The sequence below is a fragment of the Leptosomus discolor genome, chromosome 19 (assembly GCF_034619465.1).
Source record: "Leptosomus discolor isolate bLepDis1 chromosome 19, bLepDis1.hap2, whole genome shotgun sequence".
Lineage (NCBI taxonomy): Eukaryota > Metazoa > Chordata > Aves > Leptosomiformes > Leptosomidae > Leptosomus > Leptosomus discolor.
This window is the reverse complement of record NC_141409.1, coordinates 11,185,551-11,208,016: the sequence shown is the minus strand read 5'-3', so window position 1 is coordinate 11,208,016 and position 22,466 is coordinate 11,185,551. Positions and strand designations below refer to the sequence as shown.

The 22,466-nt window shown below is 52.3% G+C and overlaps 3 protein-coding genes across 3 annotated transcripts; 1 reads left to right on the top strand and 2 right to left on the bottom strand.

Moving 5' to 3' along the window:
• Window positions 1-261: 261 nt before the first annotated feature.
• On the bottom strand, window positions 262-4,541 carry ENTR1 (endosome associated trafficking regulator 1). Its single transcript, XM_086475640.1, has 7 exons — window positions 4,437-4,541; window positions 4,052-4,330; window positions 3,421-3,494; window positions 2,561-2,672; window positions 1,930-1,992; window positions 1,023-1,162; window positions 262-603 (listed from the first exon to the last, which is right to left on the bottom strand). The coding sequence occupies exons 1-7, from the start codon at window positions 4,539-4,541 to the stop codon at window positions 510-512; spliced, it is 867 nt and encodes a 288-aa protein (XP_086331766.1). The 3' UTR covers window positions 262-509.
• Window positions 4,542-4,828: 287 nt separating this feature from the next.
• Window positions 4,829-9,660, top strand: PMPCA (peptidase, mitochondrial processing subunit alpha). Its single transcript, XM_086475552.1, has 13 exons — window positions 4,829-4,881; window positions 5,042-5,244; window positions 5,411-5,490; window positions 5,791-5,873; window positions 6,183-6,277; window positions 6,443-6,543; window positions 6,963-7,226; window positions 7,460-7,552; window positions 7,820-7,938; window positions 8,412-8,502; window positions 8,612-8,674; window positions 8,911-9,055; window positions 9,464-9,660. The coding sequence occupies exons 1-13, from the start codon at window positions 4,829-4,831 to the stop codon at window positions 9,631-9,633; spliced, it is 1,560 nt and encodes a 519-aa protein (XP_086331678.1). The 3' UTR covers window positions 9,634-9,660.
• Window positions 9,661-11,762: 2,102 nt separating this feature from the next.
• Window positions 11,763-20,719, bottom strand: INPP5E (inositol polyphosphate-5-phosphatase E). Its single transcript, XM_009952202.2, has 10 exons — window positions 19,827-20,719; window positions 17,928-18,051; window positions 17,087-17,184; window positions 16,280-16,404; window positions 16,011-16,130; window positions 15,514-15,621; window positions 14,963-15,124; window positions 14,294-14,409; window positions 13,690-13,826; window positions 11,763-12,634 (listed from the first exon to the last, which is right to left on the bottom strand). Exons 1-10 carry the CDS (start codon window positions 20,681-20,683, stop codon window positions 12,502-12,504), a joined length of 1,980 nt encoding a protein of 659 aa, XP_009950504.1. The 5' UTR covers window positions 20,684-20,719; the 3' UTR covers window positions 11,763-12,501.
• Window positions 20,720-22,466: the final 1,747 nt, after the last annotated feature.

Genomic DNA, 22,466 nt, shown 5'->3' with positions numbered 1-22,466 from the left:
CACGCGGCCGGCGAGAGGGCGCTCCCGGGTCCCCGCTCCCGCCCCGCGACATCACACCGGCGGTGCCGCCACCTCCGCGGCCTTTAATAGCTCCGCGCGAAGCCGTTACACGATGCGATGAGGGTTACAAACCGCCTCCGGAGGCCGAGCCCCGCCGCACCCTCGGGGACTCGTCCTGCTGCATGAACCCCCGCGGTGAAGAACACCCCAACAGGGAGAGAAAGGCGAGGGGAGTCCCGGGCCAAACCCGGGGTGCTGGCGGGGTCCTGGGCCAAACCCGGGGTGCTCACGGGCACACGGGGCCGTGGTCCCAGCCTCCAGCAGGAAAAGGGACGGACTCTTGGGGTTTCTTGTCCGTTGGGGTTTCAGCTGCACGGTGCGTCGAGATGGAGGAGCCAGTCCCGCAGCAGCGCTAACAGCGTCGCCCGTCGTTAACGAAGCTGAATATCAGAAATTAACTTTTCAGTCATGGTTTCTGCCTGAAAGCAAAGTTCTCCGTTTTGTCCAAGTCACTGTCCATCCTCTGACATTTCAGAAATTCTGTCTATCGATTTCAGGAGATCGGCGACGAGCTGCAGCGACTCTGCTCCAGAGACCAGCTGCCTGGAACGTGGGAGAGAGACAGCGTTAGACCGAGGAGGAGAGGATGGAGGAGCCGAGCCCGGCAACGCTGTGGTGGTGTTCACCCACCCAATGTGATTTTTCAAGAAGCAATTTATCTGAAGACTTCACTTCTTGAAGTGCAAGAGTCTTGGAGAAGTGAAGCGTAAGAGACTTAAGAGTCTAAGTATAAAGGTGAGAGTTAAAAACAAGACTTACATTCCAGTTGTTTTTATTACCTAAACTTGGAGGAAAATATATTGCGGGGAAGTAAGAACACGGACTAGCTGGGCTGGCACATAGAACACAAGAACCTGAGTTTCAATCCTCAAAAACCACTGGGAACACTTAGCATTTAATTTGGTATCTTTGCCAGTATTTATCTGGGACAGCGTCAGGAGAGTCGTCGTAAAACAACTCACTTGATCGAAGAGCGGGAGTTTGTGATCACCGTGAGGAGGTTCTGCAGGGCGAGGTCTGCGTTCTGTTTCACCACGGCCAGGCTCGCCGACTGGCCCGACCTCAAGGCTTCGTTCTCCATCTTGTAGTTCTTCAGCTGAACCTGGGGAGGAAACAAACAAAAACCTGAGGGGAAATCTGACCTCCTCTAGGTGGCCCTGCTCTGGCAGGGGGGTCGGCCTAGATGATCTTCACTAGATGGTCTCCCGAGGTCCCTTCCAGCTCCTCCTTCTGTGACAACAGCTCCCGCAGACACTCTACAACTAAGGAATACATTCCTACAGCCATTCACTAGCCACAGCTACGAACGAGTGGATCCCTCCAGAGAACGTCTCCCCAGCCCCGAAGAGCCGTCTCTGACAGAAACCCACCCCTGAGAAGCCTTTGTGCCACCAGCGTTTCCCCGCCAGCCCGCAGCCCTCATGGCCGCTGGTCTCGCCGAGCCGACCTCGTGGCGCAGCGGCGTGTTCCAGCGCCGGCGGCGGGGGCAGAAGCTGTGACCTGAGCCGACCCCACCACCTCACACCCCAGCTGTCTGCAGGACCCCTCCAGCTTCTCTCCCACCGCTGTCAGGCGCCTTCCTACAGCTCAACACCCCCTTGCTTTACGGCAGTCACAGCTCCCCAACATCAACCAGCGTTTGAACATCCCATGAAACTTCAGCCCCGTGGCAAGGGAAGCACCGCACACCCCAGAGACCCAGTGAAGGCTCTGCGCAGCGCTGGGATGTCCCGGTCCAGAACACCTCCTGGAGCATTCCCCACAAGCGAGGCGTAGGCAGATTTTTCAAGATCCTTTTTCCAGACTCCGTTTCAAGACGTGTGCGCTCAGCCCCAGCCCGCTCAGCGAGGCCCCGACGCCGCTTCCTACCTGAAGCAGCGCGTTTTCCTGCTTCAGCTTCGCCGCGCTGTTCTCTGCCTTAACAGCCCGTTTCTGAAACGGAATGAAGATCATTTACAGCCCAGCAGCGCTCAGGACGCAGCAGGCACGTCAGCTACGTAGGACACACGGTTCCAGCACGTAAGTTACAGGGTTTGTGTCACGCCGCCTCGTGTTCCGAATGCTTGACAGGATGGGGGTAGTGCCCCCAGCCCTGTCTGATCAACTCCCTCCTCCCCTCCTCATTTTTCCTTTCTGGCCGTCCATCACCTCCAGCCATTAAATTTTGGTCGTGGACAAGAGGAAAAGGTACTTGGTATAAATATGTAAGCAGGAAAAATGGCTCTTCGTTCACGTAGGAGGTGTTTTCAGAAGGGTGCAAATTTGTTGACGAATCCAGAAGTGGTGTTAATGCAAAGACCTCCCTCATTCTGGGGAAGGAAAGAAGTTCTGGACTCGGGTGCAGCCTTGTTGTAAGGGAAAAGTCTAACCCCACATCAGAGCTGCTCACTGCTCACACGGGTGAAGCAAACGCTTCACCTCCCCTCACTCTCCTGGCAGAGGAAGGAACTACCCAATTTCCCAACTGTGAACAAGCTTCTGCTACAACACCAACACTTACAGTCATCAGCTGGAGATTCTGTTCCACGTGCTGCACCATTGCTTCCAAATCCTGTGCTTCTTTTTCTTCTTTGATTTTGTTTTCCTCAAGCTTTTTTTCAAGCTTCCTCATCCTTGAAAAACAAAAGAGAACACACAGTGAGCACTTTTAACACTAAACACTTCAGGAAGAAAATTCTAAAGCAGGATCAAACTCATTCTTTCATGTTAGAAGAAAAACGAAGCATTCCCACAGAACCACGCTTCTAGGCTGTTGCTCAGGGGATTTCTTTGTTCGACGTCCATCAGCATTAACGGGGACGATACAGCTGAAGGCAGAAAGGCCGCACAGCAAACACGGCTGTTCCCGGTCAGTCCAGACAAGGGTAATTCTGAAGCAAACGGTTCCCCCATTGCCACGGAAGCCCCAGCTGCCTCACTGCGAGGAGCAGCAGAGGATACAGAGGAGAACTTAAGAAATTGCCACCCTAGATGGGTCACCGGGTTGTTTAAGTCTCCCAACAGCCAGCTGGCCACCAGCAAAAATGAAAACGCTTTTCTTGCTTCAAAGGAGAGAGATTAAGATTCATTATTTTGTTAATCTGAAGCTTTATGAAATGCACCCTACCCTCATTTGCACTAATCACCTAAACTGCACAAAGCGTAAGCCACACAAACACACTCATCAGATGTCAGCTTGCTACTTACTTTCCACGACTTTTTCAATAAGAAAACCAGGTTTGTTAAAGCTTTTAAATAAATAGCACAGATTTCAACTATATTTTTTCTTCTTTAAAGACGTTGACTGTCTCCAGTGAGCACCTCTTCTAAGACAACTCCTTGCTTATGTGGTTACTTTCCCCCATACTGTGGCTTACGCACTTGTCTGCTTGAGTTTCAGAGAAAATCTGAAGCTTATTGATCTTGCTTCTCAAACTGGCATTCTCTTCTTTTAGCTAAAAAAATAAAAATTCTCATTAGGAATGCAGGTGTGGTTTCAAAACACTACTAGCACTCTAAGACCAGTACCAGAAGAAATATTCAGCTTTACTCCAGCGCTGGAGAGCCTTGCTCTTTCTGTTACAGTCAAACTTACTGTCACACCTAGTTTTCCCCTCTTGAAACCACTTAAGGTCACTAACCCTGCGGGGCACAGAAACGTGGCACCGAACAACCAGCGCAGATATGACTAATCACACGTTGTTAATTCTAAAGGAATATGACCTCAAGGGGCAAGCAGCATGAGGAAGGCACCTGGGTCACGCCAAAAGCAGTAGGACAGCAAGGTACTGGATCTGACTCGTGCTGCAGAGCAGATTTTCAGACCTACTTCTCTTCCTCAAGCTGCTCTAACAAGCTGCCAGGTATCGCACAGCCCCTGCTGGCAGCCCGCTTTGCCACCACGTTTCTGTAAGGACCCGGCACACGAGCTCAGAGCTCGCTTGACAGGAGACGCGGAGCCCGTTGGCGTCCGCCCTGGGAAAGGCGCCGGGAGGCGGGCCGAGGTGCTTACCTCCTCGTAGCTGGGCTGCCGCAGGGAGTGAAAGCCCGGCCCCGGGGGGGCTCCGAGGGAGGAGGCCACGCTCGGGTCCTCGCTGCCCGCCTGCCCCGCGCCCTCGCAGAAGAAGGAGCCGGGCGAAGCGGGGCCCGCCCCGGCGAGGTGGGCCCGCTCCACGGCCAAGGGCTGGTAGCTCCCGCTCCATTCCTCCTCCTCCTCCTCGTCCTCCGCCTCTCCGAGAGGCGCCGGATCCGGGAATAAGAGGGGGCCGAGGCTCGGGCCGGGCCGCGCCGCCTGCGGAGGGGAGAGCAGAGCGGAGGGTGGGCGCGGGACGGGCGCCTCAGCGCGGCGGGGCCCAGCCGCGCCTCCGCCCGGGGCCTCCCCGGTGGGAGCCGCCCACCTCCTCGCCGCTCCGGGCCTTGCTGCGGACGAACTCGCGGAAAGAGAAGGGGTTGGGCTCGGCCGGGCCCGCCGCCGCCGGCAGCCCCCCGCCGGCCGCCGCCATGGCCGCCCCGCCTCGTCCCTCTCCGCCGCCCGGTCGGCCGCCGTCCGCGGGGCGGGGCCTCGCCTCAGAGCACGCCACGCCCCTCCTCAGAACTGACCAATTAGCGAGCGGCCACCCCAACCTCACCCAATAGCGGCCTCACCCGAGTCCCGCCTCTCCGAGGAGCTTCAACCCCGCCCTCCCCCCCCTCCCCTCCCACCGCGGTCACCGCGGCTGCGCAGTACCGCCTGCCCCGCCCACGCGTGACCCCGCGCCGGGCGGCAGCGAGGCTCCGGGGCGACGGCAAGATGGCGGCCGCCATGGCGTGGCTGCGGCGGGGCGCCTGGGGCCCGGCCCGGCGGTGAGCGCTCCCTCCGTCACCCGCGGGGGCGGGAGAGGGGTTTGGGGGGGGGGGGGTGGTGATGGCGGGGAAATGCAGCGCCCGGTACCGGCCGCGGGGGGGGGGGGAGGTGCTGCCGGGGCGCCTGGCCTCGCTGACGGCGGCTCCCACTGTCCCGTAGGTGCGGGCTGGCGGGCGGCCGGAGCTACAGCGGCGGCGGCGCCTACCCCAGCGTGTCGCTGACCTGCCCGCTGCCCGGGGTGCCCAAGGCGGTCTTCGCGGCGGCCGAGGGCCGGGAGCGGTTCGAGACGCGGGTGACGGTGCTGGAGAACGGGCTGCGCGTCGCCTCCCAGAAGAAATTCGGGCAGTTCTGCACCGTGGGCCGTGAGTACCGGCGAGGCGGGGGGACACCGGGCCGTGCCACCGCCCCGGCCTGACCAGCGACGCGGCGGTGACTGCCCCCGCCGGGAGCCGGGTGCTTGGCCTGCGTGTGAGGACTGAAGGGGGGGTGTCCAAAGTCACGCTGGTTTCTTCTCCTTTTTTACGCTAGTTCTTGTAAATTCGGGATCAAGACATGAAGCGAAATACCTCAGCGGCATCTCTCACTTCTTGGAAAAGCTGGCCTTCTCCGTGAGTACCCTGCTTGTCCTAACAGGGCCCCAGGGTCTGTGTGAAACGCGGCAGCTGAGGGCAGGGCCTGCTCCTCGCAGCAGCACTGTGGGTTCGATCTGTTTAAACATGTGGTGGAAGTATTCCCGATTAATTATTGCGACTGTAATTATACTCTGAAAGCGCTGTCAGCTCCAAAGTTAGTGAGCAAACCCTTTGACTTAAAGAGTGTAGAAAATGATGCTTGTCCTGGGCTACACTGAAGGATTATAAACAGTTATGGCTCTACTGATTGATAACACTGATTATTTTCTTTCTTAGTCCACAGCTCAGTTTGGCAGCAAAGATGAAATTCTCGTCACCTTAGAAAAGCACGGGGGCATTTGTGACTGCCAGGCATCAAGGTATGGTGCTCTTCCTCTGTGTCCTGTTACCTGAGGGACTGTAACACTGACTGGAGTTTGAGTTGCTTTTTCTGGTGTTTGGCAGCTAAAAGCTACTTCTTGTTTCTAAGCAGCAGAAATCCATTTGTGGCGACGGCTCAGAAGCTACAAAAGTGAACCTGAAAGGGTTATAAAAGTCAGTTCTATTTCCTTTCGACAGCTTTTACTGAGTAACAGTCAAGGAGCTTTCCCTGTGATTTCCTGATGCTCATTTACTGAACGATCGTAGAAGTGACTTCTCAAGGCACAACGTGTCTGCTTGTGTTGCAGGGACACCATCATGTATGCTGTTTCTGCGGATGCCAAAGGCCTGGACACGGTGGTCAACTTGCTGGCTGATGTCACGCTACAGCCCAGGTTATCAGGTCTGGGAACAGCAGTTTGTGGCTCAAAAATTGACTGGCAGTGCAGGACTTGCGATGAGATGTCACAGTTCTTCGTTGGGTTGTGCTCCTCAGGGAGTTACCGTGTCGCAGGGGGCTGTTCTGCGTGGTGGTGGGGGTGATCTCTTGCGTTCTTTCTTGATACAGATGAAGAGATCGAGATGACACGAGCAGCTATACGATTTGAGCTTGAGGACTTGAATATGAGACCTGATCCGGAGCCTCTGCTCACAGAAATGATCCATGCGGTAAAACCACATGAAAATCCTATCTTGGGTGCAGTCCCCTGTATGAGACATGCTGCATCGTCCTCCTGTTTTTCCTCAACTTCAGGGTTTATTTTAGACTATTCTGAAAACGCTTCCCTGTGGTTCAGTTAGATTTCAGTGGCGAGAGGGAGAATTTCGCTGTCCTCCCACTTTGAAATCCTGCATTCTACACACGTGCAAGATTTTAACCTAAACTAAAACTTTCTAAAGTCTATAACTTCCCTGTGTTGACATGGGTGACAACGTGTCGAGTGACACTGACATTAGTGAAATAATGCTCAGCCTGTCCTCTGACCTGCCTCAAATATGTAGGTATAATTCTAAAACAGAAGGAGAAGGTTTCGATGGAGGGGGGCGAAGTGATAGGTGGTACTTTTAACGTATCTGTTTCCTTCTAGGCAGCCTACAGAGACAACACAGTGGGACTGAACAGGTTCTGCCCAGTGGAGAACACTGACAAAATCGACCGAGAGGTGCTGCATTCGTACCTGCGCAACTACTACACGCCAGACAGGATGGTGCTGGCCGGGGTGGGGATCGAGCACGAGCAGCTGGTGGAGTGTGCGAAGAAACATCTGCTTGGACTGGAGCCGGTGTGGGGCAGTGGGCAGAGCAAGGACGTGGACAGATCTGTGGCTCAGTACACAGGAGGCATTGTCAAGGTAAAAGGCAGGCGGGGGATCGTGCCTCTTCTCTGTTGGAGGTGCAGAGTTGGACTTGAGCCGACTTCTCTGCAGACTTTGCTTTTCTAAAATGACATCGTCTACCTGAATATGAGCTAAAACTGGCCGTGACAGCCATTGTCTGGGTGCCAGGTTAGTTATTAGGCATCTATCAAGCTGGATAACAACGGAGGTCAAAATCGGTCCTAACAATTGGTCTGCCCTTCCCACAGGTTGAAAAAGACATGTCAGATGTGAGCCTGGGCCCTACCCCCATCCCGGAGCTTACCCACATCATGATTGGGTTAGAAAGCTGCTCATTTTTAGTAAGTATTAACCTAAAATCCTTCGGTTTGGGTGCCCTGTACTTGAAGAATCCCAGAATAGCGTGTCTCATTACGTAAGCGTGGGCACTCCCGCTGCCGATGCTGCAGGCACAGACAGGCAGCTTCTTCCCTGACCGTTTGAGGACGGCACTGACCTTCACACTCTCCTTGTGCCAGGTTTACTTCTGGCTCATTTCTCCCTCTTCACTCATCCCAGACCCTTGAGAGCTCCGCTGTTAGCTGACTGGATGTCTTGTTGCAATTCAGGAAGAAGATTTCATTCCCTTTGCGGTGTTAAACATGATGATGGGAGGTGGTGGCTCCTTTTCAGCTGGAGGGCCTGGCAAGGGCATGTTCACCCGCCTCTATCTCAATGTGCTCAACAGGTTGGTTTGCCTTTCTGTTTAAGGGAGAGCAGAGTCTTCTCTAGCAGGTTCACATGGAAGGCTTCATCTCCTGAAAGCCAACACCCTCAGGTTTTACATCAGCTTATTCTGCTTGAAACATGTGGGACTGATTTGTCAGTGGGTGTGCTGAGAGGGTGAAAGTAAAGGGCAGAAGACAGTGGGGATCCTGTCTTCCTCCGCTAGCCCAGTCTCTCCTTTAAAGGGGATTAGTTGGCAGTAGTTACCAGTAATACTGGTCTGTATCGGCCTGGGTTTGGTCTCCAGGGTGCAAGCAGAGAGAAGGAAGGAGATGGCAGATGCAGGAATTGTCAGAGGCACGACTGACAGTTCTCACTGGCACTGCTGAGAATCCTGGAAATGCTCTAGGCAGGGGCTCCCTGTCCATGTCTATTTAATTTTTACATTTAAATTCTGTTTTTTTAAATCTTTAAATACCGTTTGTGTACTCACAGGCACCACTGGATGTATAATGCGACCTCTTACCACCACAGTTACGAGGATACAGGTCTCCTGTGTATACATGCCAGTGCAGATCCCAAACAGGTATGTAGTCCTGGAGTCAAAGACAGGTGTCCTTAAAAAGTAACTGCCATCGCTTACTACCAGGCGGTGATGTTAACAAAATAAGCATTGTTCTAATCTTTCTTCCTAGGTTCGAGAGATGGTGGAAATCATCACAAGAGAATTCATTCTGATGGCAGGAGCAGTAGGAGAGGTCAGCGGCCTCACTGCGGGCGGGCTTTGAGCTGAAATACTGCATTGCACTGGCCTTGCTAGAATGAATTTTTGTAGAGAGAAGTATGTTAAGGATTTCTGTAAAAGAATATAGTAATTTTGGCAACACATCCTCAGAGAGGAAGGTGCTTCCAGAACGCTTAGGTGGTATCTCGTATTGGAGAGCAGCACCCAGACTGGTTTGAACATTCGTTTGTATTTGCTGCTCCTTTACAGGTGGAACTGGAGCGAGCGAAGACGCAGCTGAAGTCCATGCTCATGATGAACCTCGAGTCTCGGCCAGTCATCTTTGAAGATGTGGGAAGGCAAGTGTTGGCCACAAACACAAGGAAGCTGCCTCATGAGCTCTGTGCCCTGATCGGTGAGCGGACAGTGCTTTTCCTTGCCTTGACTGAATTGCCTGGGGGCATAAGTAACTACAGATGTGTATCTCAGACTGGTCTTCTCCATCCTATCTATCTCAGACTGGTCTTCTCCATCCTATCTATCTCAGACTGGTCTTCTCCATCCTATCTATCTCAGACTGGTCTTCTCCATCCTATCTATCTCAGACTGGTCTTCTCCATCCTATCTATCTCAGACTGGTCTTCTCCACTGCTTGCAAGCCAGCACAGTGCTTGTTCTTGTCAGAAGGAAGGGAAAACCAGAAGCGTGGTAGAGAAGGTCTGGAGTTAGCGATTGGTTTTCTGAGCATCGTAACAAAGCTGCCTCGTGCTATTCAGGAGGTAGCTGCTGCAGCTCCGGTTTTTTCTTCTTTTTTTCTCTGCAGGTCAGGTGAAATCTGCTGATATCAAGAGAGTGGTCACCAAGATGCTTCATAAAAAACCGGCTGTGGCTGCACTGGGTGACTTATCAGATTTGCCGGCGTACGAACACATCCAGGCAGCGCTTTCCAGCAAGGACGGGCGACTCCCTCGGATGTACCGGCTCTTTCGATAAAGCACTGCGTCTTGCATGTGTCTGACAGACTTGCTTCTTTTTTTAATAGGGTTTTGAGATTCCAGTATTGCTGCAGGCCCTTCCCCCCCCATCTTTCAGGCATCCTGTGCAAACATGGAGCTACGCTCCAGCTCAACAAAGCTGCTGCAGAACGCTGGACTGGGAAGAGCTCGTTGTGTTGGGCTTAAAGGCCCACCCTGGCTCTGGCTGAGTACTTTGACCCTCTGAGTAGGTCACAAGAGAAGATGGGTGTATACAGCCTTCTCTTGGCCCTGGGGAGAACAGAGCAAGCCAAACCATTCATGCCTGCAGCTGAAAGGATGTGTCTGTCAGTCCCTGCTGTGTGTTGCCACTTCAGGGTGTCGGTGGGAGGTGGGGCTGTCACCCTGGTGTGCGCCCTTCCCAAGGAGTGCGTGGCATGCCCAAGGGCTTGGCTTACCTGTCTGAATTCAAAGAATATTTATAGCTGTTACCAAGGTGGAGTAAGACTTGATCAAACCGAATTAGCAAAACACTAGTTACTCTCCATGTGAAGTCAGGCAACAAGTTTCCTGCAGTCCAGGTTTTGTTGCGAGCACCATGGATCCATTCCATCAGTGTAATCTACCATCTGTAGCACTATTGGAAGTCATTTCTCTGGAAATAACTTCATAATTTTCCTACAGCTCAGAGGAAAGTAGATCTAAGGCATAACCCAGTTTCTGTGGAGTTCATCTACAGAGCTACTCTGCATAATGCTACATGGACGCTTCAGAATGAAAGGAAAGCAATCCTCTTCGGGTTTTTCACTTGCAAGGCAACTATGCTAAAGAATTAAAATTCTTTTACTCCACAGCTGGTGTATAAAGTTAGTAAAGGAGTTGCTGCTACTTAAACTCGTACCTACTTCCTTCATTGTCACTCAGCTGAACTTAAGGCCTTGCAAAAAGAAAACGTAATTGTCAGTCTCCCAGCAGAGCTGTCAAGACCATCTAAACGTTGTCTAAATGACAACATACCGAAAACTTACGGTCTTGAAAGTGACTGACACCACGTTACAGAAAGACATGAAGCCAAGTGCCACACATTTGACAGACTGGAGACCCAAAAGAGAGGAATAAAACATTTGATTTACCTAATCCCCTACCATAGGGGCCTGAAAATGTGGAGCGCTGCACTGCAGCCCTTCACTGGCTCAGTGTGCACTGGAAGGAGCAATCCAAGCGGGAGCAGAACACCGGGAGGCAGCCAGCACGTGCTTTATCCCCACGCCTTTCCTCATCCCCAGCCAACCTCAGAAGAAATCAGGTTGCCTTGCGTCTCGAGGGAACCCACGGTCTGGAAGTCCTATTCAGTTGTTGTGTACGTTTGTAAGAAAATAAAGAGACCTGTAAATGACTGGAACGAGTAGTGATGCATCAGCTGATGGCTGGGTTTCTTGAACTGGCAGGTGAGGGGATGTGCTTTGTTGGCTCAGTGCAGAGGATCCCAAAGCAATCTGCGCCACTTCTCCAGCTGCAGACAAGTGGCTGAGGTCACACACGGTTAGCATGCATCGTGCAGTCCAAGGACTAGTTCTGACAACACCTATAACAGCTGGTTCGCGTTTAAGGTATTGCATTGATTTATTTTTATTCCTTTAAAAAGAAAGGAAATCCCAAATACCTGATGGCTACAGACAGGTCAGTGCCATAAATGTACCGCAGAACAGAAGCTCTGGCTTGGACAGGTTGCATAGTTAGCAGCACTTCCTCCAAGTTCTCTGCACGGTGTTTTAGGTACTAAGATGATGAATGAGCCAGCCCATCTGTGCCCATGGAGAGTTTTTTTAAGTATTAGCTGTACTTAACGTTTTACCAGTGCCACACTGGTCCATGTAGAATGTTTAGCCTTAAGACAACACTACTTCAAAAACAGCAAGTTATTCACAGTTCACTGAATTGGAAAAATAAAACCAAAAGGAATGATCTGTCCTCGGAGGGAAGGGAACTGCACTGATGGGACTGGCTGCAGCGTCTCTGCACACCCGACCTCGTAATTAATCCCTTTGGGGCAGCGCTGCGCAGTAGCTGTGCCCAGACCGGTATTCTCAACTCCCGGGTCCTGCTGCTGAAGGCAGGCGGTGCTTTATCACCCCTGGGGGGGGGGGGGGGGGGGGGCAAGTGAGTTAAGGAAGGGATTGTTTCAAGCAGTCTCAACAGCCAAATACACGGCGTGAGAGGTTGGTATTTGCCCCCTCCGTAAGAGGAGGCCTGTAGAGTAATGGCTGAAAGGCAACGTCTCTACGCTTCACATGTACAGCAGCACATCCACACGGATCTTGCTGTAGAGGACCTAAAAAGCCCAACACAGGAGCACCATCCTTACCCCAAACTGCCCAAGTCCCTTAACTGGTCCCTGTTAACGCGTTTTTACAAACACTGTACACTTGGCTGCGGATGAGGAGAAAAAAAAAACCCGACCCCACAATGTCTGTGAGCTAACCAGATCAAATCAAGCAGACAAACAAAAACGTTCACCTTGCTGCAGGCTTTTCTGAGGTCCCCTGCCCCCGGCCATGCCAATTCCAGAAGCTGTGCCCGCTGCGTGGAGTCGTCTTAGAACCCAGAGGCTGCACCCGGTTGCTTCCAAAGATAGTACGGTTAAAAATAAATCGATTACATCTGGTGGGATGGATGTCCTAAATAACTGACTCCATTTTCTTCAGCAAAAGCACTTGAGCTACATGGATTAGCTCATGCAAATGAATCCAGGATGAGGTTTAAGACATTCTTCACAAGCCACAGCAACTGCCAGAAGTGCTTAAGCAGACAATTCCCTGCAGAGTTTGCCGTGGCCTGAAAGCCTCTTTCCGGGCACCTCTAACGCAAGCGCTGTGGAGCTCTCAGCTCAGGAAACACTACATATGCTGCTGGACTTCTGGTCCTTCTGCTCTTGCCGTTTCTGAAGCTCCCTCGTAATCCGCCTCTTTATTCCGATTAAGTAGAGTTCTCTGTCAAACTGCCCTGCAGCAAGCGGAATGCTGCAAGAGGAACAGAAGCAATTAGATCAGGGCACAAACCCCTTCTCCTTGGTTGCCCACCTCCCAGCTAGTTCATACAACAAGGGCCAGAAACTTCATTTTTGCTTTCTTAAGGCATTCAGCTACTGCTGCGGGAGAAAATGGGTAAACCAAAGTTCTTCCACAGCAACAAGTTAAGGGTTTTTCACAACACGTTTAAATGAAGAAAATACCGCTTGCAAAAGGCAAATGTACTTTCAATTTAAGCATGAACCTGCCTGCGTTCACAACAGACATACGTGGACGACATTATGATCCTAAAGCAAAAAGCACCCATTTGAAAAGCTGAACTAGCTTACTGTTAGCTCGCTGTACTCGCTGCGCAACAGTTCTTGCCTTGGTCTGCTCTAGAGAGGCCAGAAGGAAACTCCAGCAGCTCGGCAATACTCCTATTTAATGGGTATTTAATACCCATAAACAAACAAATCCCAATTCTAATTGCACTGCTGATCAACTGCTTTGAGAAATCACCATTTTCTAGATACCTGGCTCCTGAAATCCCCCAGCACGCTACTCACAGGAAAGAGACTGACTAAATTTCAGTCACTTCACATTTTCTAAGGAGTTCTACTAGCATGGCCAGCCCACCCTCTGCTGACATACAGCCATGCTGAAATGCAGCCACCACTGGGGGAGGGAAAACAGCGTTGATCCCAAAGAGGGAAAGAGGAACAGAAGAGGAAAGCTGTTCATGCCGACAGGAAAAACAGAAAGCTGCATCTCACATGAAACACGGATTTGCAGTCAATTGCAACGGGCTTCGTTTATCTCCCTCGGGAGGATGACGGGACCTGGCAGCAGGGATTTCAGATGCCAGGGCGAGGTTTAAGCGCCGTTACTGCTCTGACCATTGCGAGCACATACTGGGGAAAACCCAACCAGGCTGCAGAGAGCTACATGGGATAACGTCTGTTTCAGGAACTCCCCTGAGAGGACACACTCCAATACCCTGAGCATATCCTCAGGATCACTGGAGCCACGTGCAACCCTACAGAGTGGCATAAGGAGGTACTAACTTGTCTCTGCCAGGCCTCACTTTCACACGAAACAAGGCAAATACAGGCCGATGGTCGGAAGTTTTGATCACGGGACAAGATGAGTACTTGACAGCATGGATGTCATCTCTGTACCGACTGCGGTATACAACTCGATCCTGGGAGGCAGAGAGAGAGGGGAGACTGACGGTAACTCCCTTGGCACACCCACCCGGGAAAGAAGCACTGGTTCACAAGAGACAAATCCATTCACTCATCACACTCCACGGGGTGAAAACAAGCGTCTGGAGACAGGGGTACCTTCGGGAAGGACGCGTGTCTGACCCCAACAGAGGTTCTGTGCCCAGCTCGGAGCACGGGGGAGAGCGCACTGGAACAGGCCGTAAGGCAGGGAAAGGAAGACGAGCGGCCTGTGCCAAACTCTCCCTGAGCTCCCAGATTCAACGCTCCTTTCCTCCAAACCATCAGTTCCACGGGCCCCGTTGCCCTTGGGCAACAAATCTCGGCATCTCACGCAGACCAAGTGTGGCCAGGGAGCTTTCTCTGGCAGGTGAGAATGCCCTTTGGAGGCAGGCAGGAGGCTGAGCAGCCCTTCCGAGCACGCTGCTCTGGAACCATCCCTTACCGTGTAGGAAGGAGTCCTTTGTTTGGAAGTGGTGTCGTAGCTGTCCTTTCCTATGTCAAACTTGTAAGAAGGGCGAAAATGAATGTCAGCCTCTTGGAATCCTTTGAAAATAGACCCTGTAAGGGAAGGGGAGAACAGCATGAACGACAAATTCCTCCTCCCTAAGAACCTGCCACACTTTCTGCCTTTATTCAACACTGTCTCACGCTGACTAGAAACAACAGCCACGTGCACACGTGACTAGCAAAACCTGGGCTTGGGCTCCAGAAAGGGAGCAAGCTCAAGTTCTTCCATAGTGAGGATAAAAACCAGCCAGTGGCTATTTAAACAAAGAACACTTGGTGCACGCTCTTCCCCTTCCAAAAGCTTTGCAAATGCTAGCTATTCAAATCTCCGTGTCCTAGCCACTGCAAGAGGATTATGTCCAGTTTCCAGAGGAGTCAGATGAAACAAAGCAGTAAACAGCTTGGGAGATGACACTGCCTATAGGAAAAAGTCCCTTGTACGGACTGCCACCGTACTTGACGACTGCTGCCTTCCCTTTTTAGGGAACTTCACCCCAGAAAGCAGGAAAGGTCTCTAGGAAATAGGGATTTGGCTGTCTTTATTTCTATGCGGATTTCTACCCCTGTTCCTGGGGGGCTAGGGAGAAAACCAGCTGTCCCTCACCCCTGCTCATTTCACTGGTAAGCTGATCATACGCCAGGAGCTTGGACACGTCTGTTTCCGGGTTCTGGTTCAAGATGGAATCCACAGTCTCGCGATCCTTATTTAGTCGGAAGTTGAAGTCACCAAACCAGAATACTTCATCAAACCGAGTTGTGACATCACCTGCAAATTCCAGCCAGAAATGTCAGTATAAAGGTAAACATCCGGAAGCGTTCTGAAAGTAAAAAAAAAAAATCCTAAACTTCTGTTCCCTGAATCTCCTTTTGACTTTTAAGGAAAATTAAAGTATATGATGTAGCTACACGCTCATCACAGCGAAACTCACTCAATTCTTTCAAAGTGGGAGCTGTATGATGCCTAGCTGACCGAGACTGCTGCTAGGTACGTTCAAGGAACAGGCATAAATTCTTTTTACCACCAGGAGATGTAACACTTGAGTGTGTTTTCTGCCCGTGACCATCACAGAATGTGGTAATGAAAAAAAAAAGAAAGCAGTAGAAAATGGAACTCTGTTCATTTGGCCGCCCACACAAGCATGGTTTCACACTTACTAGAACTGGATCGATACGGGTTTGTGTCTGGAACGTTCTTGGGAAGCGTAAGGGCTTGAATGGTTTTATTGTAGTCCAGTTTCCTCTCGTTCACCTTACTGTCCCCAGCTGAAAGACAGGAATCCCATTACTGCCAATGATGCATCATTTTCTTTCAATTACCATTTTTGGTTATAACAGGAGCTTCCAAAGGACACCGGACATTTTCCACATGTGAAATGTAACACTGACCCCGGAAGCATACATAGCAAAAAATAGTGACAGAAAGTGTGAAAAAGGGATATAATTGTGCAGAGTTCATTTCTGTTTTTCTAAACACAGTCCTTTTCTAAGTTTGCTACCAAGAATTCCTCCCCCCTTTCTGTTTTCAGCTCAGCAATCCTGAGCTTTGATAGCCTGCCCTGCTCCTCTGTCCCCCGGCAGCCTTTTTACCTTTGTAAAGCAACCCCCCTCCTCCCTCCATCAGGACCCTTCTAACAAGACCGTAAATGTCTCACATGTGAAGTGTGAGGTGATGAAGAGAAAGGAGGTCCCAAAAAACGTGAAGCAGATTCCCAGAGCTCCCTTGGTTTTGATCTGAGATACGATTCGAGTGGTCACTGTGGCGTACTCCACCTCTGGAAGGAGAAAAAGAAGCTGCTTTTACTGAAAAGCTTCTAGTGAGCAGGAAGGTTAGGCGAGGGACAGCCCTGAGGACAAGGACAAGACACCCAGTGGCAGCAGTCCTTTCACCTCCCCGCTCTCCGGCTCTCACTGGACCACACACCTGAGCAGAACCAGATCAGGTCCCTCCGAATGAAGACCGACATGTACAGCACCCCATGGGCAGCAGCGTAGAGCATGACGTAGTGGGGGCCCAGCGTCTCTTGCAGGCGGATCTCCCACTCTCTTCTGCAGGAAAGAACAACAGCTGGATCACAAGGACAGCACAGGAGACAACAACCAGGGGAGGAAATCGGTGCTGTGGAAACAGGAATCCCTTGACAAAGAACACCAAGCAAAACCCCCGCTGCCACAGCGCCGCCGCAGCGAACGCTGGGCCCTTTGACCTGCAGCCCCACACGTGCCACGCAGCCGGCTCTGCCGGTGGTGATGGAGCATCGCTGCCCCTGCGCCGAGCAGCTCGCCCAGAAAAGAGAAGGGAAGGCACCCCTAAAACCACAGAGCCTGACACGAGGCTTCAACCTGCTTTTCTGGGGTTGGTCAGCCTCCGACAGACGAGAACCCTGCAGCGCTGTACTGCCGGCGAGCACACGGCTGCTAAGGCTAACGGCCAGCCCGGGGGCTAGCTCACGGCCAGCTCGGATCTCGGCTAAGATGCCCACAGAAACCAGACAGGAGTTTTGCTCTTGGCTGCCCTGACAACAGGAGCAAGTTCTGTACGTGCAGATTTCTGTGACGTTTTCCTCCAAAACCCGTTTCCCGCGGCGCTCATGCAATGGAATCCAGTCTTATTAAACGGGGTGTTTATTGAAAATATTAAGAACACGATGGAGACTATTTCGAGACTAATTAAAACCAAAGTAATTAGTTAACAATAAAAGAGGATGGTTCATTACATTGTTTTTGCTACCTGTCTGGACAGCCTTCTTGAACCCCAATGACATACATGTCCTGGGCATAGTCAGGATCTGTTGGCAATAAGAAGTCATCCAGATTCACTGGAAGTTCCTATTATTAAAAGAAAAAAAAAGAAAAAAAAGAAAAAAAAGATAAAATAGCAATATTGGTGACGCAAAGATTTACTAGAAAAGAACAAGAAAAGTCCAGGCTAAGCTTAACTAGTTCCACAGCATCTGCAAACAACTCAGGCTTCAAAACATAGGTTAAGGGATAACGCTACGAATTCTCCCTCCCAAAGGCAGACTTCAACTGCCGTCGCTCCAGCAGTGACCAAGATCCCACCGTTCAGCCATGTGGGCCAGTGATGAGATGCTTCTAGTTTCCTGCGATGCTTTCTACCAAGCTCACAGGCCGTTCCCTGAACACCCCGGGGGCTGCTTGTGTTCTTCCAAGCACAGCTTCTCGTCACCCGAAAATCGACCCTGAGTTCCTAGGCCGTGTAAAGATGTAGGCAGGAGGTTGTTCCTGATCAGAGATGTTCTCCTCGTAAGCACTAAACCGTCAGTCATCTTCATACGACCCTAACGGCAACAGAGGGCAAAGGAGCTGCCACAAAAAGCCACAGCAGCACTAGTGAGGTCACTGTTTCCACACCTAATACCTGAGGAACCCCCTTCCAACAACTCTCTCATGATGAACACGCATGAAAGGGCCTTGTAAATTGATGGAGACGATGAACTCGGGTTGACGAGGAGCCAACAGAAAAAAAACCCCATCGCACCAGTCCTTGCAGTAAAGACGGGGTCGCTTTACCCCTGCCAAAAGGCCTGTGGAGCCTCACGGGCACGTACCTTCTGGCCCTGCATGTTCCAGGTGGCCACGAAAATGCCAATATTCCGATCAGGGAAATATCTGCTAAGTTCTTCTGCTCCCAGTAAGGCACCGCTCGCCAGAAGGCTGCCTTCCAAATAGCTTCTGTGAAGAGAAGACCCGTAAAAGAGCATTTAAGGAAACGATACAATGGTGGAATAATGACTGTAACTTGAATCTTGAGTTAATCAAGATTCCCTTTAGCTCAAGAAAATGGCATTTAGTAATTATATATTGTTCTGCTTGCCTCAAGTTCCTTATAAAGCTCCAACCCTTATAGGAAGTTCATGGATCATATGCAAGAAAACAAAACTATTGTCATAAACCAGCCTTTCCAAAGCCAGGACGCAAGCATGACGGTGAGACTGGTGCTGCACAGGTTCTGTGATGAGAAGACTGAAGCCATCCAAAGTCTTCAGTCCCCCTAGTACTTACTGCAGGCAAATATCAAACCAACCTCTTCATTTTGTGAGTATCTTGAAGCAGCTCAGTTTACTTAAAACATGCAATTAGCTCCGCCATTCCCAGCGTTGCTCCTAACCAAGGATTCAAACTCACATGCTTCCTTCAATTCAGCTCACCAAATTAGCTTTCAAGTAAATTATTTATCGAGTCTGAGGTCTAGAAGAGTATCACAAGGATAGATCTGCCCCACGCCGCCTGCCTCTCCAAAGAACACGCTGCTTACAAAAGCAAGGGGCACGGGCGAAAGGACTGCAAGGTGAATAACCGTTTTTAATCTTGCTTAAGCTCTGCAAATAATGATGACAGCACGATGTCAGGGGGTGCTGTGCAGCCCACGGGTCTAGCCAGCTGCCTACCTGACTCCAACAGCTTCGCAGAGGGAAGTGAAAGAAAAAAAACCCTCCTGGCGAACGAGCAACGATCCATCTCGGGGGCCTCTTCACCAGGTAGTAGCGCTTTATCTCAGAACGGTTTTCCCCTGTACCAGCGACTGCCGTTCTTTGGATCAACGACCGGATTTACCCCTCCCGGTGTCGCAGACGGTGTGTGTCTGTGACCCAACCTTCAGCCGAGCGCTGGGTGCCCGTCACCTTTTCACGCTTCCCGACCTGCAGCACCACCGGGGACGCTCCTTGCAGGGCTCCTGCTCTGTGCGGGCACGTCCTCACAAACAGAGGCGCTGCAGCCACCACAAGAGGAGGATTTCACACGCCCCAGATTAATAACACACCCATCCGTTCCCTCCGATCAACAGCCTAAACTGAACTAAGAACGAAGACAAGGGAGCAACCAGAGCAAGAGGTCAGGGCTGCGCTAGGAGAAAGTGCTGAGATCCGAGTGGAATCCCACTCTTCCTCAAGAGATTCCTGGAAAAGCTGGGGCAGGGCAGCTCCTGAGGGACACTGAAGCAGTTCACAGTACGTGATCTGATGCTGCCAGAAGCCAAACAAGCTCAACACCCGCAGAGGACCCTCAGCACCTTACAGCATTGTGATAGTACTGCGTGATAGTTTCAAGCTAAAATATTTGTGGTTTTTTTTTTTCCTGCCATTTAACATTTCAGTTCAAGCCCAATGTACTTTTAGATTTTAAAATGTTCCCCAACTGTTAGCACACACAGCTGCTGCTTCTTAATTTTCAAAACGGATTACTTAAATATTACAAGCTGACAACAAATCAAACTTTTATTTATGAAAAAAAACCAAACCCACCCAGCTGAAATAAGCAAATATCAAGTACTTGTACTAATCTCTTCATCTTCCAACTGTTTCCAGCCTCCACAGGAGGTTAAACAACGCAGAACAACTTTTGTGCTTTGCCAGAAGTTCCCTGCCTCTGTCCAGCAGGATTCTGCAGGGCGGCTGCCTCGCTGCTAACACACCCCAAACTTTGCCCCGAGAAGCTGGGGGACGTACCTGCTTCGAACATCCTTGGAGCGGATGGGAGTGAGCAGGCTGAACGTCGATTTCATGGAGTCTGTGGAGCAATTGTCGTAGACCATCCCGTTGCGATGTAGCCTGGTGTCGCTCAAGCTGATGCTCACCCTCCCAAACTTGTGCTGAGAATAATGTCGGTAATCCAGACAATCTGAGTCAATCCTATTAGCTGTCCTCAGCGTGTGAGAGGCCACATTGTGCTCCATGGGTGGCAGAGGTCGAGCCGGCATTATTTGGGACAGCCGGGGTTTGCCGCCCGCAAACGCCTTCCCCCGCAGCAGCCCACCAAAGGCACTGGAGAACTCGGAGGCTCGTTTGCCCAGGTCAGAGGGGCCTCCTCTGCTCTTCCCCACGGGACCGGCTTCCGAGGCGTCTGGCAAACTGTGCGAGGAGTTCTGCTGGCAGCACTGATGGCAGGGGCTTGCCCTTCCCCTGACAGGAGGGCTGAGGGATGCTTCCTGCAGAGAACCATTCGAGGAACTTGTCTCGTTGGGATCCGTCAGGCTTTCCTGACTCGTTCTAAACCGCCTCCACCTCCTCCAGCTTTTCTCATCCAGAGATGCAGCACGCTCCAGCCGGGGTTTCCGAGGAGGCCTTGGAGTGACCGATTTAATTTTCATATTAGCTTTGAGTTCATCCGGCAGGAGCTTCAAGGTTTCATTCAAAGAGGTGCCTACGCTGGGAGAACCTTCAAAGAGAAGCACCTCATTGCCACCAGCCTCCTTCTTCGCTGCTTTGCCAGCTTTTTTAGCGTGCAGGTCCTGTACTGCTCCGCCCTCCATGCTCTGAGTAACACATGCCCCTGGGTGCTGTGGAAATCCATTTGGAGTACTCATCCTCCCCCAGGTACCAGCTATGGACACCGCTCCAGAGGAAAAGTTCCTCACACCATCGTTTCCTTCCTTTGCTTACCCTGGACGTTCACAGGGCTTTAACCAAGCCAGAAAGGCATGGAAACGAAAGACAGCTCAGTCTTTTGTTGAGAACGAAGGGCAGGCATACGCGTGGGCAGATGCATTGTCTGCAAAATTTCGAGAGGTGGGATACCTGGATTTCCCCAAGAGAAACACGCAAGAATGAAAAGTTACTGAGCTGCGAACCCTGCCCCTTGATCAGAAGGCAAGCTCCTCGCAGGACCTCCCCGCAGAACGATTCAAACCTTAACGTGACCTTGTTAGAAAACCAACGTTAATTTTCTTTTCGAAAGCAGAGCGGGGAACTGACTTCCTCGCCGCTCTAGGCATCACGGCCGCGTACAGGGGTTTTCGAGAAACGGTCGGGCGTGCTGTTAGCATGAAAGGAAATCAGAACGGCACATAAATCACAGCTCCTTCTCCTTGGTGTCGCCAGCACAACCAGCCTCGGGGCTGCCCGGAGCACTCGGTGCCAGAGGCCGGGAAATTTCCAGTGATCTCTCAGCGGCGAGATCGCCACCGCCTTTTCTTGCTCTGCACCAACGCCCGGCCGCTGCCGCCGGAACGGGGAGGGGGGTACCCGAGGAGTGGTTTTGGGGATACGGAACGGCGGTAAAGGAACACTCGTGCTTGGGGGCGGGGGGCACCCCGTTGTTCCGCAGTTACCGCAAACCGACCCCGCCTGGCACACCCTGGCTCTCCACGGGCAACGCAAAACCCCCGTTAAAGCGCACTTGGACCCGGGGCGGGAAGGGGGGTGTGGGGGGGGTGTGTGTCTCTCCCGCTTTCTCCGCTGCCCACACCGCGGGGAGGGGTCCGCCAGCGCCTCGCCCCTCACCCCCTCACCGACCCGCCGCCGCCACCGCAGCCCCGACCGCGGGGACCCCCCCCCCCCCCACAGCCGCGGCCACCCACGGGCCCACCCCCGCGGCACGGACCCGCTCCCCCGCTGCGAGACCACCGACCTCCCGGGCCGCGGGGCCCGCTGCTGCCGCCTCCGCTGCGCGGGCCTCGACGGTGCTTCGACCCGCCGCTGCGGACGGGACGCGGGCCGGGGCGCCGCCGGCTCCACCCGGGCGTGGCCGCAGCCGCCCTTCCCCGCGGGGCCTCCTCGGAGGTCGGGCTGGCGGCTGCCCCGGCCCGGCCCGGCGGTGGAGGCGGCCCCGGCCCCGCTGCGCGCCCGCGGCCCGGCCGTAGCAACGGCGGCGACGCTGGGGCCAACCCCCCCGCGGGTGGGGGCAGCGCCCCCTGGCGGCCGGAGGAGCGCCCCGCCGGGCGGGAGGCGCCGACAAACAAACAAATAACCGACTAAACCCATGAACTCGGCCCCCCCAAACCCCGCTGACCTCTCGGCCCCCCCAAACCCCGCTGACCTCTCGGCCCCCCCAAACCCCGCTGACCTCACACCTAAAGAAAACCCTAAAAAATTCCTAAATATATATGACTCGATAAAAACCCACATCTGCCACAATCCCTTCTACATTAAGGCAGCATTTACATCAGTTTAAAGCAAAGCATTTTACACTTGAAAAACAATTTAAAAGTCGCTGATATTCAGTCTACAGCTTCAATTCCCAACATTTCAGTGACGACACGGATGTGCAGCTCCTTTTCTTTAAGGAGATTCTTTCCAACCGCACGGGAGAGGTTCCTTCACCCCCCTTGCTAAAGCAATAACCACAAGAAGAAGTAAAAATGTGAAAGT